The 20654-nt window shown below is 37.8% G+C and overlaps 1 protein-coding gene across 2 annotated transcripts in view; it reads right to left on the reverse strand.

Moving 5' to 3' along the window:
• si:dkey-172j4.3 (diacylglycerol kinase eta) overlaps positions 1-9765 on the reverse strand; it is a 76909-nt gene extending 67144 nt beyond the window's left edge. The window contains exons 1-3 of one of the 2 annotated variants that reach the window (XM_017310526.1): positions 9601-9765; positions 8268-8423; positions 3733-3837 (exon numbers count right to left, since the gene is read on the reverse strand). In XM_017310526.1, the coding sequence (XP_017166015.1) occupies positions 3733-3837; positions 8268-8360 (198 nt within the window). In that variant the 5' untranslated portion in view covers positions 8361-8423; positions 9601-9765. Of the gene's footprint in view, positions 1-3732; positions 3838-8267; positions 8543-9600 lie in introns of both variants that reach the window. The other variant, XM_008435318.2, reaches the window with a different exon arrangement.
• Between the last annotated feature and the right edge of the window lie 10889 nt (positions 9766-20654).

The raw sequence follows: 20654 nt of genomic DNA on the forward strand, positions 1-20654 counted from the left end.
ATTAACTTAAAAAAAATAAAAAATAAATCTGAAAATATTTTTATTGAATTTTTCTTCTGTTTTGTTATTCTAATTCAGTGTTTCTCAACTCCAGTCCTCACCGCCCCCCTGCTCTGCATGTTTTAGATGTGCCTCTATTCCAGAACAGCTGATTCAAATGATTGCATGACCATCAAGTGCTGCAGAAGCCTGTTAATCACCCAGAGATACAATTCAGGTGTGTGGCAGAAGGGAAATACCTAAAACATGCAGGACAGGGGGGCAGTGAGGACCAGGGTTGAGAAACACTGCTCTAATTTATGACCATTTTGGTTGTGGCTCTGCAAGTGGGTTTTATTAAACGCGTTAAGCACAAAAAAGCGTTAAGATCACAAGAACAGAGGCAAAAGAGACACAGGAAACATGATGCTGAGACTGGAGACGAAACACACGACACCCTGAAATGGAGACCAGTGTGCTTTATGACATATTAGCATGTGCTAAGATGACCTAAAATGCTGACAAATGTACTAATTTATGCTCCTCTATTTCATTTCAATGAACCGGTTTGGTTTGGTTGATTGTTTAGATATTGCTCGGTTTATAAGAGATGCATAATCACCTAAAAATGTAAGTAAATTCAAAATTTATGACAATTAAAATGTTTACTAAATAATAATTGTCTGACTTAAAGTTGAATTATGGGTCCCAGCTGCATTATTTCACCTCAAAAAGTGACTTTCATAAAACAGTGAGGCACATCAATCTCCACCCGTCTTATAGTCCTTTCCAGTCAGCAGAGTCCGAGGGATGAGTTTCAGATGGAAAGCCAATTAGTAAATCTCTGCGGACCCAATCAATGTGATCACAGAGCAGTCGGTGGGATCTGAGCTTTCTGAACGCCGTGATCAACTAAGAGGAAATTCATGACATGTTAATAAGTAACGACTCAAGGCAGATAAAAGACGCTACGCTGACGCAGGCGAGTCAACAAAGCTAATCTGGAGAGTAAAACGTATTTAATTACAGCAACAGAATGACACGATTATTCAGGAACTCGCAAGTGAAGGGGGGGAGCAAAATTAATAACGGCGCAAGTAATGCCATGTCACAGCTAATAAAGAGCAGCGGCTCGTCAACGAGCGCGCTAACAGACATTGTCTGCAACGAGGACGGTAACAAGCAAGGGACAAAATTAGTAAAGCATAATTAAACCTAAGAAAGATGCCTGGATTCTGCTTACTGGTAGACAGTGGTGAAAAAAATAACCTGTAAGTTTATTTCTAAAACAACAATGTGCACTTAGTGTCAGGGATACTCTAACAAAAGGATACAAAAGTGCTAATCGGCTCAGGCTATTGTCACTTGAGTGTAATCCCAGAGTTGTTGACCAGCTTAATCTAAGTCACATGACTAATGATGCACACTCTGAGTCAGAGAAGTTTAACATCTCTACCTGTCACTACAGTTACAGTTACATAATCTTTCCTTGGAGTAGGACAAGATTTGGTTCAGTTTCGTTCTGTTAATAATGTGTATAAAAGCCTCAAAATACATTTATTTCATTCATTTACAGTTTAAAATGAACACGTCACACACACAACTACCGCTCTTGAACAGCGTTCCTGTTTGTAACAAACTTCTTTAGGACACTAGTCAGGTAAAAAAAATTTGATTTGTAGCTGCAGACGGTGAATGTATTTTCAAATTTACTGGTATTTATTGATGCTTTTATTTAAACTGGAGAAAACAGTAAGCATCATTAACTGGACTTTACTGCGACAGCGATAAATCAAAATGTCACAATAAATGACAAACAAGGCGATAAATGCCCACCGCTAACTCAAATATTAAGTGAGACTTTAAAATGTAAAATATATTTTTGTAAATTTTTAAATGTGTACAACCTGATACTTTGTAACTGGGAGGCAGAAACTCTAACTTGCTGCCATTATCATGACTGCAGCGCTCTTATGCAATCAATATCAGACATATCAGCTGCCATTATCTGCCACAAGCAAATCGAGGATTATGGGATGCCGTTCCCCTGGCAACAGGGTTTGCGGGAATCCCTCGTCTCCCATTGATTGGCATGTGTTTTACAGCTGATGGTGTCAGTGCAGGTGATGGGTAATGATTTCTGCACAAACATTTGTCTTTGTTTCCTGCCACTGACATAATGCGCTGTTTCATCCACACAGTGAAAATAAAGAGCTGAAGGTCGCTTTTCTTTAAGATTGAGGTTAAGTTCTGCTGTTTGTATTTCTCCTTAATTCTTTGAATTCATTTAAAATCTCATTTTGATCATTAATTAAAATCTCCTTTTTATTATTATCTGACTCAAAGTGTTTCATGTCTTTTTTATATATAAATGTAAAAATGTATTTTCCAAACTCATTACGACAAACACTTAATGATTCCGGAAGCCATGACTTTACCCAATAAAAACGCAATAAATAAATAAATAATAACATCGCAACTTTGTGATATTAAAAATGAAAAGTTAAAAATAAAAATAAAAAATCCAAATCTAGTAAAACATGCTAAATGCTAAGAATGTGAACAAAAACATGCACATATACAGTTTCTAAATAAATATTAACTTGTTTTCTTTGCATTGTTGGAGATTTGAAAGCAATGCATCTTTTTTGTTGTTTTGACCATTTCTCATTTTCTGCAAATAAATGCTGAATATTTGCTTGGAGTTTCAGAGTCATGTTGTCAGTAGTTCATAGAATAAAAGAACAATGTTCATTTTACTCAAACATAAACCTATAAAAAGTAAAATCAGAGAAACTGATCATTTTAAGTGGTCTCTTAATTTTCTCCAGAGCTGAATACGCAAAATTAAGAAAAGTTTTAACATCATCTAGAAATATGTTTATAGAATTTAACTTTATTTTAACATGTAAATAAAATACATGGACAGTTTCTTGATCAAATATTTGCCCAGAATAAATGCTATTATCTTACAACAGTCACCATAAATCTGAATATATTTAACCTAAATGCATTTATATTGAACACCTCGATTTTTCGAGCCTATGCTCGTTTGTTCATGCGCCGGCAACAAGCTATTTTCAACCAATTGGTGCCAGAGCCCAGCAGGCCAATAAGAAAGGAAACAGCGACGGCGAGATCGCATCCTGTGTGAGCGATTCAAAGAGAAATCATCTCAATGACGGTAAGAGTGGAAAGTGACGCAGCCAGGAAGCAGATCAGGAACTCAGCTGACCTCAAGAGAACCAGACAGAGGTTCAGAAGGTTGATCAAATCAAACTTCTTGAGTTTGGTTTAAACGTCGATAAAACTTCAACTTGAAACAGAAATATGAAACAGGCAACATGAAAAACTGACAGGCAGATGGAAGGACGCAACGAATTGGCTCTTTAAATTTAAATAACACCACACACACACACAAAAAAAGTTAATCAAATAACCATGTAAACACATCGGAGAGTCAAAAAGCTTTGAATTTTTTATGCGCTGCTAAATAACTAAGTGCTTAATCAGAGCTCCCCATAAAAGCTATGACGAAAAAGAATTTTAATTTAAATTTTTGATGACTCTTTGACTTAGCGGAGCACTGTCAGAATCAGAACATTTTATGGCTCTCTGATTTCCTAGAGTTCCTTTTCTAAACGTCACAGATTTAGAGTTAAGAAATGCTCCCAAAACATTTTCAAAAACGTCAAATTAGATAAACTACAAACTACAAATGTCCAACAGGAATAGTGTAAAATCGTCACCTACCTTGGCTCTGATTTGTCCGGAGGTGGACACTTTGCGGATCAGCTTGTGTGACGTCTCCTCTTGCTCTCCTTCGCTGTCTGACGACTCTTCCCCAGCTTCTCCGGACTGGAAAAAAAAAAGCAAAAAAATATGTAAGCTGGCGTGAGGCTTAATGTGTCTGTTTGTGCACCATCATTAGTTTACCAGCTCTTACAAGGGTTGCCGCTGTCTGTTTATATAAAGTGTGTTGAGGCGTTTAATGTATGAAGACTGTGCTGTGACTCCACCTTAGGAGCTTAAATATGCATAAGTTGCACAGAAGCATTTACAGTAAATAGCACTTTGACCTCAGTTTTCCCATGAGGGCAAACTGGTTACGTTTTTCTTAACCTAAACCAGACAGGTCGGTGCCTGAACTCTATGTAAGCAAGGAAAACCTTCAAAAATAATTCTCTATTGTGCATTTGCCTTGCATTTTAAGACAAAATACTGTCTTCTGTAAAAGATATATACAGTACGTATTTAACTTTGTAGCATGCATAATTTTTTTTTTTTAAATCCCACAGTGGGAGCCTGCAGTTCCCACTCGTCATGTATACAGATTTTAGTAAACCACGACTCAAAAGTCGCAGAAATCACCCAGTAATGACAATATTCAATCTCATGCAATGTTATGCAAGTTCTTTGTCTGTGCTCATAAAAATTCACTTACAGCAACAAGTCAGATGATTGCAACTGGAGGCAACACTGACTGAATAACCTACTTTCTGATTTATTTGACAGTTAATATGACTAATCTATGCACTCAGAGCAATAAAAGTCTATTTTAGGATTCTGACTCAATCTTTAAATATCAGTGATTACGCAGCAACAATCCTGACGCCACAGAACACAATCAGTTTCACACCTGTGATCCCAGTACCTGCATTCATTTGACATTCAAGCCACAAGTGTAAAATTTTGTCACACTCAGGCTTGTGTAACATGTGTTTTAATATAACAGCAGATAGAAAATAGCGTGAATGTTGCTTTATCCTAAGTTGTTTTTGAATGTTGTTACTTTTGTTGTTGTTTATTTCAAAAAGAGCAAAACATATCACATAATATGCCAGGGTTAGCCAGAAAGGCTAGTTTGGTCTGTAGCCTGTCCAGGTACGAGCAATAAAAATTAAACATATTACAGTGTAATACAGACAGCTTAAGTTTCTTCCAATAAAAAATAACAATAATAATAAATATAAAGCTTTTTTTTTTTTTTACCAAAGAGGGGCATATCAAGTTACTAAATAAAAAAAATAAAAAGCTATATACCACAAACGTTCACCACAACACAAACAATACAAAGAAAAGAGAATGAAAATAAGAATAATTTTTGTGACATAAAATAACCTTTAACCAAGATATAGAAAAGGAGAACTTCTTTTGACGTTTCAGAAACAACTAAAGTGGCTTCTTTACTTTTTATTGTTCAAGTTAATTTCTGCACATTAATGCAATGTAGCCATGGGAAAATTGCTAATATCAAAGAATTTTCTTTTTTGATTTTACATGCTAAAACCATTGTAATGTCAATCAATTCATATTATTGAAGAGACTGATAAGGGTCCATTTAAATGGTTTAATGGTTTTAAAAGCATTAATGTGGTCTTCACATTACTGATAACAAGGAATACGATTCCAGAACTGCTGTATTGTCAGTTCATATCACTGAAGAGGCACTAAAAAACTGATAAGCGTCCATTTAAACTGTTAATAAAAGCACTTACTTTCAGTCAATAACTGTTAATTAGCCATTAGTTTCTGGCACAAAGTAAACTGGACTGACACACTCACACAAAAAAAAAGTTTTCTACTTCCAGTAAGATTAAAAAACATCCACAATCTCATATTAGAATATAAAGAAACATCTGTATAAGTAAATGCTGCAGGGTAGAACTGGTTTCCCTTTTGTTTTGGCATCTGTAAAGTAGTTGTGGGATGTTATGCATAAATTTACCTGGCTAATGCATAGAAACTAATCATTAAAGTCGCTTTCTCCCTAAAATCCTCTATCATTTGACTTCTGTATGTACTGAGAAAGGCTTTCATTCAGTCAGATCAGCGGTGGTGGGAGTACTGAAACTAAACTCAGCAGCTACAAACCAGCCGCTCCTTCCTACAGAACTGTAATGCTGAGCCTATTTTAGCAGCCCAGTGGCATATATTTAAACTGATAATTAGCACCAAGGGCCAATTTATGAGAAACTGTGGTCTACCACAGTCTGTACACCACAGTGTAGACTTCAGTGTCCTTTCATTTAGTCATAGCACAGCACACACTTTCCCTGGAAAGTGGCAGCGGTTATAGGAGATAACTCTAGCTTTGCTTGCAGTGATTCTGGCCTGCAGTGAGCTTCTCATGGTGTGATAACCTTGACTAGAAATACTAGTTTCAAGGTAGGCAAAAAATTGAAATTGTATCTAATTGTTTGCTTTGTTTTGTTTTAAACAGAAAAGTTGCAAATTATTTCCACTACTACAAAAATAGCATTTTAATTTTAACCAACCTGCTCCTTATATAGAATTGCAAGTGTAGCGGTCAGCTGGTCCGCATGCTGTTTGTGGCAGTTGTAAAACCTCATAAAACGGATCAAATGATGATCCTTTAGTCTTCACCTCATGACTGTCTGTGGTTTTCATGACTGACAGTATTTTCAAGCATATGACTTTTTTTTGTCCTTCTTGTAAACAGTGGAAAAGTGTTGAAGATATCTTTCAGCCAGCTGACTAAGCAAGGTTATGCAATGTTATGTTCTTGGAGTAAAAAAGGTATACTAAAACTAAATGCAGTGAACATATGAAACTTAATGTTAAAAGAAATCTATAGGTGCGACTAGACCTGTCAATAAGCAATAAATCAATTAATAGCATGATTAATTGATTTCCATTGCATCGTTTTTCTCTCTCTTTCTACCAAAACCTGGATGACAAAAGTCTTCGGTCTGGTGCTTTGGTCTGAACTAGCCAGGATAATTTTGTTTACAGAGACTTCATAATACATTTTATTTGTTGTTTCTGTTGTTTTGTTTGTTTGTTTTTTTGGATATTTAAAATGTCTTCCAGTTCCAGTGTTAAATGTTCATTAAAAGTTAAAATTTACTGATCTTTCAGAATGTCTTCTTGCGTTGTTATTGTTATGCAATCACCTTTAAATTACTTGAAAATGGTCTTTAAAAAATATTATCGTTTATTGCAATAAATTCTGGGACAATTTATCATCCAGCAAAATTTATTGTGACAGGCCAACATGCAACTCATATGAAATATGAAGCTTTTCGTACTTTTTGTCCCCAATGTACATCAAAATGCATGTAACATCACTATGTCCTGCAAAACTAACTTCATTTTAACTTCAGAAGTGGATTGTTTTTCTTTTTCTTTTTTTTTTTGACAATGTCAAATGACCTTGTTGTTGCTTTTTATCTTCAGCTACATGTTTTTATTGTGGCTATTTACAGATTTCATCACATCCTGGGTGTCGAGAGGCAATGGCGACTTATATTTAGACATGTATAAAAAAAAAAAGAAACAAAAAAGATGAGTCATATTTCTCTGGGGTTGAGCAACAGATAACGCCACTGGAAAACTTCAACCTTTGAACTTGCAGTAAAAAAAAATTGCGAGCATTTGATGATGCTTATAAATTTAGCCGTGTATGTTGATTGAGATTGTGTGAGAACCACCACATGTAACACTTGTATCTTTCAACCTTTGTAAGAGTTGGTAACTCATTTAGGTTCCGGTAAGGTTCACGTTTTGTGGCTGATTTATTCGGTTTCCTGTCGGGAAACAACGCTTGACCAAAACTGAGCGCCGGTGTGTTCTTACGTGGTTGTCACGATATGATAATCCTGAGTAAAACTCATAGCATCTCTATTTTAAAGTAATTACGCAAGAATGTAAATAAAAATGCACAACGTGCTAATATTACTTCTATTTAAAATAAGTAGGGCAACAACAAATCTTTCTGTTGCTAAAATAACACAAACAATTATGTTTTTTTGGTATTCATTACATTTTGTTGTTTCAATCTGTAAACTAAGTCAAACACTGCATGAAAATCTGTTTAAATTTACAATCAAAGATGCTTATTACACCAAATTGATCCCTTTTTGTCAAACTGCTCTTTAAGAACAATGCGATGAGTAGCGGGTTAACTCTGGGATGTTACTCTCAGATTGCGAGCTGCAGTTTTAGTTTCTCTTTAGTTTTTATGCCATTATGTCCATCTTATGTCCGTAGAACCTGTCTTTCATGTAAGTGAAATAAAAGTGTGGGAGTAACTGGGAGTGCAGAGCAACAGATAGGGGAGGGCAAGTGCAACGCTACACACCTGATACCAATTGTCACTTTTTAATATGTCTAATTCTTCTAGTGGTGTCAATGCAACATGAAGGTTGCTAGTCTTTACTTGGTTATTTTAAAACACAAAAACGGTGGAATAGAACATGTGACTGATCTAGAAACCACAGCAATCAATCTTTACACAAAGCCTAAAAACAAAAGTAAACACTCACAATGTGAGTCCTTTCAGAATCAGCTTGGGGTGATCCCAGGGACTCTCCAGGCTCCGCCACGTACAGGACGTTGGGGTTCAGCTTGGATGCCATGGCCAGTTAGCAGGAAGTAGAACAGGTGAGAGGACAGGAAGACGTAGACGGCTGTGAGAAGTTCTAGATAAAAGAGGAGAAAGAGGAGTGGGGGAGAGAGCGGGAGTTTGGAGAGGTGAAAGCTAGGGACAGAAGGCTTCAGGGTTGTCCTTTAGCAGATCTCCCTCTATCCAGGTCCAAGTCTGGAAAAAGATGGAGGGATGAATTATTGATTAGAAGAAAGCAGTTCTATTTTTTTTTTCTTTTTTCCTAAAAGCAACCGAGTGCTCTAAGGTTCTCAAAGTTGGGAACACTCAGACAGAAATCTGTTCTGTCTCTGTGTGTATTATAGCTTTAAACGCTATGACCCTCTGCTTTTGCACTCTATCAGGCATATTCACTTCTTTTTCTCGGTTCCTCTTTATTCTGTCTGACTTTGTGTGGAAAAATCACTTGGTATATTTTTAAAAACAGCCGTCGATGCAGAGCGGTTTTAAGGTGGCCGGGCAGTTTGTGCAGGCTGATAGTGATGGAAGTACCGCGGCTGACGACAGTAAACGGGCTAATGATGATTAACATCACCTTAAGCAATATTGCAGGAGGATACAGCAACGCGAAACCGAGGCCGATGAGATAACGGGGGACTCCGCGTGCTTCGGAGCATTTTGCACGCGCTCGGACACTTAAATTTAAACAGCGTGTTTTTTTTATTTGTTTGTTTCTTTATTTCCTTTTTTTTCGGTAAAATGCAAAAATTATAAATGAAGTATGTCGGCTTGTTGCGTGGGTGCGTGCGTGCAAGTGCGCGTGTGGGTTTCCTTGATTACGATGTGGCCACGTTCTTCAAAAGGACCTGTCTGCATCTCACCTCACCCGCTGCCCCCGGTGACACCGGACCTGACCACTCAAGACCTTAAAGCACATTTCCTACACGTATATGTGAACAAATGAGAATGAACGCAAATACGCGAGAGAGCGGACAGTGGTTTGTTTTATACAGACATGTATTTTACACATTTATTAACAATAATAAACAGCAGCGAATGTACAACAGGCGCTTCATCATTCATTCCGTGAATAAGCTCACATCCGACACTTATTTAACTCCTGGGTACATTCGCTTCAGCTGGCTCAGCTGTCATAAGAGCGAAAGCATTCATAAGCGACCTGTGTGCGGCCACCTCCTCCGCACAAACATAGCCCCTCAGCGCCGATAACAGCAGAAAATAAGACAGAAAGAAAATACGAGACTGCCGCTTACCTCCGGACTGCACTCAGGGGTGTCTCTCCTGCCCCCGTTGCCCGGCCTGGGTGCCTCGTCAGCCGGCGTTGGGAGTAGTGCTCGCGGCAGGCGGTCAGCAGGAGCGTGCGGCTCTCTCCGGTGGTGCTCGCCTTGCAGAGAGAGACGCGGTCATACGCATAGCGTCGGAGCGGCTCTGAATCAGGTAGGAAGAGGAGGGAGAGAAGCAGGGAGGGAGGGAGGCGGGAGATAGAGAAAGAGAGAGAGAAGAAGAGAGAGCGGAAGAGCGCGAGAGAGAGAGACAGAGAGAGAGAGAGAGAGATGTGAAAGCAGCCGTGTCGAGTCGCCTCGGAACGCTGTACCGAGGTTAAACGGAGAGCAAACCACGCGAGCACGCAGACACGACAGGCGCGTGCAAAACAGAGGTAGCGCGCGAGGACCCAAGCAGCCCGCAAAATACTGCTCTGTGTCTGTATACACCCGATGAGCTTTTCCTTCTTGTGTCGCGTTCAGTGTATTTTATGGGGTTTTTTATTGATAGACCAACACAATGTAGTAAATAATTGTTAAATATTCAGAAAAAACTTGATTTTCTACGTGTTCAATATGTGTTGTTAGTATTCCCCTCTCCACCTCTTTTCTCTTTACCCAATGGCAGCATCATGCTATTGGGGTGTTTTTTCTTCAGGAAAGCTGGATAAATACAAGACAAGATTGGAGACTGGGGTGGAGGTTCATATTACCTTCCAAGTTCTTCAAATTGATTTTTTTAAAAAAGGTTTGTTGTCAAATGTTTGTGCTAGTGATGGTTTGTGATGCAAAAATTAGGTAATCAAAGGTCAACCAGTAGCTCCATATTGCCTAAGTCAGATGAAATATGACAGGTATGTTGTTTACTGTTTAACAACTACTTTAACTTTTTTTTTAAATATATATTTTACAAATAATGATGCAAAGGCAAAAATTCTTGTGGCACAAAATAGCTCTTATGGAGCACAGATTTGTCAGATTTTAACATGCTTTCCAAGGGTGAGGTGAGGGTGAGGGTGAGGGAGTGTGTCAGCCAGCCAGGCCATACAGGAGTGATGCAGCTTTTGTCATGCCCACGATCTTTGACTCAAGTGTAAGACTATAAAGGCTTTTTCACACCTGACTGTCCGGTAGACTTGGTTTGATTGGAGACCAAAATTGGAACATTTGTTACATTTTCAGCAGGTGCAGTTCGCTTTCACACCGCACTGTGTAAAACAATCCACTCTTTCAAATACCTGTTGGTCCCCCTCACCTGTGGTGGCGCTGCATCGAGAAAAAAACATGAGAACCATTGAAGCTGATGTGAGCGCAACCTCCTCCTTGGCAAAATGTAAACAAAAATGGACTAGCGTTAGATTTTAGAAGTGATAGAACTTATCTTTGGGAAAAGACCATGACTCCCTCTACCACTAGAGATACATTTGTTTTGGTCGTATTTACCCACAATGCCCAGAGCTGCTTTGCACACATGCATTCAAACTGCGGTAGGGTTCACTCCAACCAAACTACGACCCTTGTAGGCAGACCAGGGTTCACTTTTTTGGTCCACATCAAAATTCAATCCCTCGTTTTCAATTCCCCAAATGAACCTGACTTTCTAGGCACTAAAACTAGAGTTTGATTAAAGTGAACTAAACAGGGTTGGTGTGAATGCATCCTAAGTATCTTGGTGTGTTATCCTGAATGATGGTAAGATGGAGCCGGAGATAGAGTCCATCTCCAGTCAGGCTTTTCTCCATTGTTGTGAAGAAAGACCTGACATATCAGGAAGGGAAGCCCTTGATTTACTGGTTGGTAAACATTCCAGCTCTAAACTACAGTCATAAGATATGGATCACGTCCGAAAGAGCAAGATCCCTGGTTAAAAGTGGTACAAATTAGCTTCCTCTGTGGGGTGGTTGGATAGGGTGGAGAGTTTCGTCTTCCAAGGGGAAATGGCAGAGCAGCTACTCCTCCGAGTTAAAAGGAGTCTACTGTGGTGGGACCAAGTAGCCATCAGGCTGCCTACTGGGTTCCTGGGTTTTCTGTACCTGTCCATTTGGGTGGATACCCTGGGGAATAACCACACACCATATATGGATTATATATCCTTCTGGGTATTTCTGGATTTCTCTCTTGGACCTGTTACCCCCACAACCTAATACAGGATAAGTGGAAGACCATGGATGGACAAATGAACGGACAAGTGGTAAGACTCTTATTAAAATCACAGATTAAATTTGACTAAGTTAAAAAACCATATTGGTGTTTAATAGAATCTGGACAAAATTTGATAACATCAGGTTGAAGATCTTACATCCAACTGGATCATTTTACCTCTGAGAGAGATTTTTAATACAATTTTTGTGTTTTTTATCTACTTCTGCAGAACGGGTTTTATCAGGTTAGCTGGTCTGAGTGGTTTATTGAGGGTAAGGGGTCCTCTGAAGGAGGAAACTGCCAAGGGCACCATTCATTGAAGAACCACCACTGTCGTAGATCGCAACAGTGGATCATTGCATAAAAGATTTATAGCCACAATTAAATAAATCAATGAACTCATTGGCACTTGAATTAACTGACTTAGCTGTGTGGCTTATTGATGGAAAAAAACAATCTTCCCTTGGGCCAATTTAACAGCTTTTTGTTGCTTTCAGTCCTAATAAATGAGCTCTGCGTGCAAAATAAATTGTGTATGTTCAGAGCTCCATTTCCTTTAAAGCACTTTCAGATTGTCATGACTGATTTATAGTCCAATGCCATGGAGTTCAGCACAGGCACATGTAATCTTTTTGGGAGTGAGAGTGTTTTTCTAACTGCTGTATTTCTGCTTGACATTTGGGAATACATTGACAGGTCCAAACAAATTTAGTTTGGATTTATGCAACTTTTTTTTCTATGGTTTGAAGTTCTCACAGGGTCATGTTATTGTTGTCATTATTTAAATGAGTCTAAAAATAAACTTGACTTCATAGTATATTTCAGGCAGAAAAGGCCAAAAATATTATTTAGTAAAGAATACATACATTTTTAAATTTCATGTCTCAAAAATGAGAAGAATATGAGCACAAAAAGAAGCACAGTGGTCACGTGGATGGAAAAGAGTCATAGTTTTAGAAATACTTGAAGCAAGTGGTTTGCAGATGTATTGCTTTACTCTAATGCCTTTAAGTAATCCCAAAGTGATCAAGTCCTGCAAATAGGCGATTTTGGAAGGTTTTTGTTTTTACTGTGCGACACTGAGCACATTTATGTGATCGTAAAAACTGACCTTTGAGTCTGCTTCGAGTAGGCACAGACCTTTCATCTCCCGTGGCAACCATTCAGCCGTGCGAAACATTTGGGGGGATCGAGCACTACCTCCTCCGCATAGCTGCACTTTCCAAGTTTCCAAGCTTTCACCATACGGAACACCCTTCTCCCAGTACTCCCTCGCCCAGCTCCTTCAGACTAGCCAGCAGCAATTGGCAAACACCCGGTGGAGCCATGCATCTGCTCAGCTCATTATACGAGCCACTTCTCAGTGAAACGCTGGTAAAAATTTTGTTAAAGGGGTAATAGAGGTGTACTGTAGTGATGACTTCCTGAAGGTGGAGTTCAGGAAAAAAACATTTTTAAAGAGACAGGATCCAATTTCAAGACATTAAACTACAAAGTCAAATTTCTTTTAAAGTCATATCCACATATAGAACATTTTTATAACAACTGAAGGTAAATATTATTTATTGTGCTGTTAAATGATACTATGTGGCTGGAAAACACGTAATACTGCCCCTTTAACTACGTACGTTTCCTTTGTATCCCCTCGTTAATGCTAAAGTAAAGCATCACCAAAGCATGTTGCTGCCACTACCATTTTTCCACAATGTGTCTCTATTGGCTGATTATTTGACTATCTGATTATTTACTATGAGATTTGTAGAGAATTATCCTTCTTAAATTTGTGAAAGTACACTTTAAGTTATAACTGCATGGAGGGTGTTTGTTGCGACTTATACTTTAATTTATAAACTAACCTAGTTTTAATTAAGCTCCATAAGACAAAGACACTTAGATATTGTGAGGTGGTTCTAACTCGTTCATAAATTATTTTATCTTCAACATATGTTTGCAGTCTAACTAAGCAAATGAAGATGAAAGAGGAACCAGAGAAATTCGATGTTAGAAAACCTAAAGACTTTCAGTCTCAGAAGAAGCTCTGACTCCACCAGATCACCAACCAGCTCTGAAGATGAACCTCCACATCGTCTTCATGATGTAAGTTTGTTTTTTCAATGAGGAGCTAGCTACATTTTCAACAACAAAAACTGCTGTGTTACCAACACTAAGTGCTTAATAAACATGATTTGATTTAAAGGTAACTGGAAATAATTTTTCTCTTGTAAATCTAACATTTATCTTTCTTTTTTTTTATTTGTTGTTGACTTTCAGGGCCCTGTGATGGACTGGTGACCTGTCCAGGATGAACCCTGCCTCTCATCTGATGGCTACTGGAGATGGGCACCACCAGCTCCCCTCACCACCCTGCAAGAATCAGCGTGTTCAGATCATGGATGGAAAGATTTTAAGGTAGTTTGTCTCCTTAAGTCCACACTTGAAACAGCTTCATAGTTAATGCCAACATCAACTGATTCTATGACATTGCTGACCATTTTTTTCTACATCTAACATAAACAGGTAAAGACACCCAGAGACAATTATTACACTCATGAATACTTACATGAATGGAATTCCCCATGTAAGAATTCCATTTATTAATACCAAGAGACAGTTGGTGCATAGCTCATGCTACCAGGAGTTAGCAGAACAAAATGGCATCAAGCAACAGTTTGTAATTCTACTTGTAAGCACCCCAGGCATCCGGTCCCAATCATCTGTTCTTATGATGTCACATACATGGGGAGTCCACAACGTCTTAAAATTGTAAGTATTATTTTTTTATTTGCCATTTTTCCGTTCTCTTTAAATACAAGTGCTTTCTCTGTTTAATTGCTCTATTGTTCTTTTTTGTAGGATTCTGTAAGGTGCAGTAAACGGGAATGTTCTGTCGTTGATTCTCACTTTCATGTTTTATTGTCATATTTAAATTTTCATGTTCATGTGTTCACTTTTGATGTGTAAACTGATCATTTATGTTAAGTTCATAAAGTTGTGAGTAAAATTGGACAATTTTAAAATGTCGGTAATAAAACAAAATATTTGAATTACCTTGGGCATTTTGTGTAATTAATCTTTCCATGTAAATGTAGCCTAAAACAACGTAAGTACTGCAGTGTAGTTATGCATGTCATTTACAAAATAGGTACGTAGGAATAAAGACTTTCACGAGTAATTAAAATTGTAGTTTATTATCAATAGCAGGAAATCAAAAATAAAAATTAAGTGTAATTTAAATACATTACTAATATATTAATAGAATATTTAAAATTTATTTGAAGTATATGAAATATATATTTTTAATAATTCTGAGACAATTATTACACTCAAAATATAATAATTATATCAAAATCTAATAATAAAGCTCTGAAATATGAAATTTCAAAAGTATACTTTAAGTACACTTGAAGTTGTTCCAAAAAAAAGTACGTATAGTAAAATATACTATTAGTTGTAATTTAATACTATTTAGATACTACTAAAGTATACTAAGCACAAAATTAGTTGTTCCAAAATAGTACAGTTTAAGTACATCGATAAAAGTATACTAAAGTATGTTAAAATTTAGTATACTAAAGTATACTTTTTTTTCACCTGGGAAGTTCTTGATGTATGAGGTTGAAGAAGAGTCAGTGAGTTGAATTCATGAATTCCATTTATTAATACCAAGAGACAGCTGGTCCATAGCTCATGCTACCAGGAGTTATTGAACAAAATGGCATCAAGCAACAGTTTGTAATTCTACTTGTTAGCCTCTACCTAAGCTACGGGGTGTTCTCTAGTGTGTCATATCCTCTAACTCTATAGCTTTGAGGGTGTTTCCCCAACATTTCATTTAGCTTTAGCTAGTGATGGCTTGTGATGGTGCAACGAGCCAAAAGAGAAGGAAAACACAGAATTATTTATTCTCAACTTTTTGTACTTAGGTGATTTCTGCACTGAATTATATGTAGGAGCATCAGGATAAAAAAGGGTAGTGTTAGTATTTGTGAACATTTTTCTTAAAAACATTTATCTTAATCCTTACACTCTTTTGTGATGGTCTTTTACATAAAAATCCTAACATGCGCATCAAACGTGACAATAAGCAAAAAAAATAAAATAAAATAAAATAAAAAAGTTGAAGTGCTCTCAGTGAGGAGATGCACACTGTTCAAGGAGACCCTGCAGCTACCTTCGACCTACAGCCAGCGCGACATTCCTCTCGCAGGCAGCAACACATCTGCCTTTGCTCCAGACGCTGCCCAGACACGTTTCCCAAAACCGGCTTTTCCGCGCTCCGTCAGTCGGCACTTTGCTTCCATCTCGTTTCTCGAGTCGTCAGCCAATCGGAGGCGAAGTTAGAGCTCGACTGAACAAAGCTGCGTTTTTTTAGGGCGCACAGTCTAATAAAGAGCTCGAGCTCCGGGAGAGAGGTGTCTGCATTAATGAGTCTCGCGCTAACGCAAGGACACAGGCCGCCACTAACACATGTAGCAACACGGCAATCATACTGGCACCACTCACTGCAATAGTAATTTGTTTACTGTTGATTAGATATTCATGGGGAATTAGCCGTGAGCCTGCCAACAACCACTTGATTTACGCTCTGTGTGCATGTGTCCCTTTTATGAGCAATGGTGATTCTTTTTTTTTTTCTTCTAAACTCTCCGAAATCAATGAGATTACTCTACTTATATCCTTACATACAGCACAGGAAAGGAAGATAAGTGCATACTAAAAGCATTGCATTCACACCTGATGATTCCCCCTTGATAATAATCAGGTGATGGTGTTATTGTGATCATCCGTTTCCTCCGGTTGCCCTTGACAACAGTGAGAGAGAGAGAGAGAGAGAAAAAGAAAGAGATAAGAGAGGGAGGAAAATGAACAAGAGCATTAACAAAGAAGACGGGTTACGATGAATTTCTTCTTATTGATAACAAATTCTCTAAAACAGGAGAATTGAGTTTGATGCATCATCTGATGTGTGTGAGGAAAAAAGATCTCCAAACCCGCACTATATATTCTCCTTGAAATGTAAAACTTATAATACTCATGCCTGGCGTACTTTTGCACATTTTCTCATTTTGCAACCACGAATCTCATTTGTATTCTATTGGGATTTTACATGACAGATAAAGCAGTGCATAATTGTGAAGTGAACAAGGAAAAGTGTGTTGTGCATATCAAGAGACATCTTTTCATGCAGTCATACAGCTGAAAGTCTTAAAAACACTGAGACTGAATTGTTTGAACACAGGATGCTCGGCATACCTTAGATTTCTCAATAAGAATCAGAAGGCCTTAAATTGTCATAAATTCATTAGAGAAAATATAAATTAGCCTTAATTTATATTTTAATTAAGGCTAATTTAATTAGCTTTAATTTACATTTTGTCATGGCAGAACTATTTAATCTTATACATTCTATGCAGGATTTTTCTCGCTGGACTTTTCTATCAGGCAAAAGTTAGACATCTTCACTCACTGCGTTCTGGGACTCAAGGCGGTTAAAACTACCAGTAACAAGCTGCTAATGCTAATTAGCACGCAAACAAACAAGTCATTAGCAGCTAGCATACGGCTCTCTAGGTAGGTAGGTAGCTAGCCAACTGCGAATGGCTTTATTTGCTAGCTAACACAAAAACAAGCCATTTGGCACCTAGTATTTGTCTTATTAGCAGCTAGGATATGGCTCTCAAGCTATCTAGCAAACAAAAAAGTCATTAGCATTTAGCTTCTGGCTCTATATCTGACAGCGAATTGCTTTCTAGATAGCTAGCAAACAACAAAGCTGCTGCGAAGAGCCACAAAACAAATCCAGAAATCTCACAGTTTTAGTTACCTTTTTGTGTCGTGATACAGGTCTTAAATTTTACTCATATAGTATTAAAAAAGATTTTAAAAGGTCTTAAATTTGAGTTGGTGAAAGCCACACAAACACTGGAACATCAATTTCAAATATTGTCTCATATTATCTGTTAGATTTGCATCTGGACTTTAACTTAATTATAACACATGAACATCCTCTAATCTGGACCAGAAGTCTCCAGTCCTCAATGCATTGTCCTCCTGCATTTTGGATTCGTCCCCGCTCCAGCACACCGTTCCCTGTATTTAATCTATCTTCAAATCAATTCTGATCAGCATCTGTGGAGACAAGAGATCTGCCGCCACCGTGTTTCAGTGTGGGGGTAATGTGTTCAAGGTAATGCTCTCTGTTAGTTTTTAGCTTTTTATTCACGAACTAGAGGAAAATTACAAATAGTTTTAATTCTACTTCACTGTGATGTCCTAGTTTGTCTATCACAAACAACCCCAATAGATATTGTTGGATTCCGCGGCTGTGACATCACAATGTACAGTATGTCTCTTTGGTAAAGATTACAGAGTTTAGAATGAATATTTCACTGTTGGCGTTTCTCCCCTTGAAAAGGTGCTTTGAAATGATTTAGATAAATCCGGGCTAATGTCTCCATGTTGTAAAAAATTATTCAGGAAATAAAGACAAAGCAATAAAGATGCCTGTCTCTCTCTGTCACACACACCCACACACACATGCACCTACTTCATGCTCTCCCTGGGAGCTCTGCGCAGGCTGTCAAGTTTCCTCTCTTCCTCATCCAACTGTTGCACAGCGTGAGCAGAAACCGGATCCGAGCAATGAAAGAAACTTAGAACTGAGAGATAATTAGTGTCTCTGTGTTTCATATCAAACCAAGGGCAAATTACCACGCTGCCATAATCATCATGCAAACACAAACCTATCGTGGCACACACACCCTGTGTTAATCCTTCACTACCAGAATACACAGTATTTATTTATTCTGTCATAATATAGCTAATATAATAATCGGGGACTAGCCTTATTAAATTATCTGCACAGGAAATATTAGTTCCTTTAAAATGGCAGTATGTGGCTTTAATAAGTATGGATTTTTAAAAAAAATATTTGTTAAACTGTTGCCATGTCATGAGACATTAAACCTGTGAAAAGATTGATGTCCTCCACTTTTTCCCTGAGCTGCCAGAAGACATCAACCACTCTCAAGCAAAAACAACAATCAGAGCCAGGAGGAAGGTCTTAGCGCTGACAATCAACGTGCTAAATGTGCTAACGGCGGAGGAACAACTTATCGTTACAGGAAAGCTGTTTATCTGCCATCACTGGTGGTCATGCTAACTAACCGTAGGGGACAAGAGGAAGAAACGCCAGCAGCAGCGCCACACAAGATTGTGATTGACAGCACTGAGCCCCGCCTCCTGGCTCTGATTGGTTGGTTCTGGTTAGCAATGGGAGAAGGCAGAGGAGTCTAATCTGTTCACAGGTTATCTGGCTCATATTAAACTGTGACGACGTAGTGACTGTTTCAACAAACATGTAAAATATATATATTTTTTTATAAAATTTACATGCTGCGGCTTTAAATGGTTGGAGTCTTCACCATGTTTTGTAATGTGGACACACCATTAACCCCATTATTTCCAGTTAACTCTAATGCTATGTAAGTTAACAGATTTAAAAAGTTCATCATTTCATGACATTTAAGTAATTACAGCTACATCTATGTCATTTTAAGGAATGAATATGAGACTTTGTACTCCGTATAATGAACATTTAGCTCACATGGAGTGGAATGGAATGTATAATTACGTTATCATGTCATCACCTTCTTAAAATGTCTTTTTCTTTTTTGCCAAAAGTGATTTAGAGGAAATTTAAAAAAAAAAAAAAATCACAACCTCTTTATTACCAAAATTATTTATTCTAGGAAAATGACAATATTAAAAAATCTTGAAAAATCCATTCTTAAATTTATAGTCACCTTGCAAATTTAAAACCACTTCAAAACACAAGACGAGAAAACACGCAAGACGACTAATTTATGCTGATCTTCTAGTTGGGAAAATACAAGAAAGTAGCTGTGCGCTTGAATATGTCCACGTCTACAGTTAATTAATGAAGGCTGAAAAAGAGTGAAAGAATGGAAAGACAACCAAGTCAATCTTTAAAGCTCACCGCAGCAAAGTGGACACCGCTTGACTCAGCATCTGGTGGGAAAAGAAGAATTGATTAGCAGGAAAGTTCAGCACGCCTCCTGGTGAGTACGGTGGAAGATCTGTGATGCTGTGGGTCATTTCTCTTCTCGGCAGAGAACAGAGCAAAAAGAGAGAGAGAGAGAGAGAAAACGTCTGACTCTGGACGACTCCAGCGAGACTGTGGAGGAACATAGGAAGGTCAGAGGCAACGAATGGGCTGGTCGCTTCACCTTTTCTAACTTATTAGTATCGATAACAAACGCAACCTTTTTTTTCTTCTCTAAAAAATGTCATGGATTTCTTTCTCTGTACGGTCCAGCATTGGAAACATCTTATGGGAGAGAAAAGAGATTCATGGTGCATCAGTGGACAGGGATCCAACAAGTGTGACAATAACTTAGTAAAAAATCTTTTATTTTTAACATCTGCACTGTAAAAACACAAAATCTTACCAAATAGGATTGTCTAGTTTCTAACGTAAACATCTCTAAACACCTGAAATAAGACAAAACTAGCTTGCAGGTAACTTTTCAGTAAGATTTAGCAGCTTGTTTTAAGTCAATAACTCTTCACTATTAATTAACAAAAAGTTCCACTGGTAGATTATTTCACTTATAACATGGGAGAAAAAAAAAGTCTTGTTCTAAGTGAAATAATCTGCCAGTGGAACTAGAACTTTTCTATCAATATACAATAATTGTTCACTTAAAAAAAACTCCAATATCTTAATGAAAAGGTATTTGTACACAAGTTTTGTCTTATTTCAAGTGTACAACAAAATTTGCGATAGAAAGTAGGAAAAAATAATACTCTTTTTTTTTTAGTTGGCAAAGTTCTCAGCCGCTTTCATAGTTATGAACAGAATCCCTAATTTATCGTCCCAC

This window comes from Poecilia reticulata, linkage group LG18 (genome assembly GCF_000633615.1).
Source record: "Poecilia reticulata strain Guanapo linkage group LG18, Guppy_female_1.0+MT, whole genome shotgun sequence".
NCBI lineage: Eukaryota > Metazoa > Chordata > Actinopteri > Cyprinodontiformes > Poeciliidae > Poecilia > Poecilia reticulata.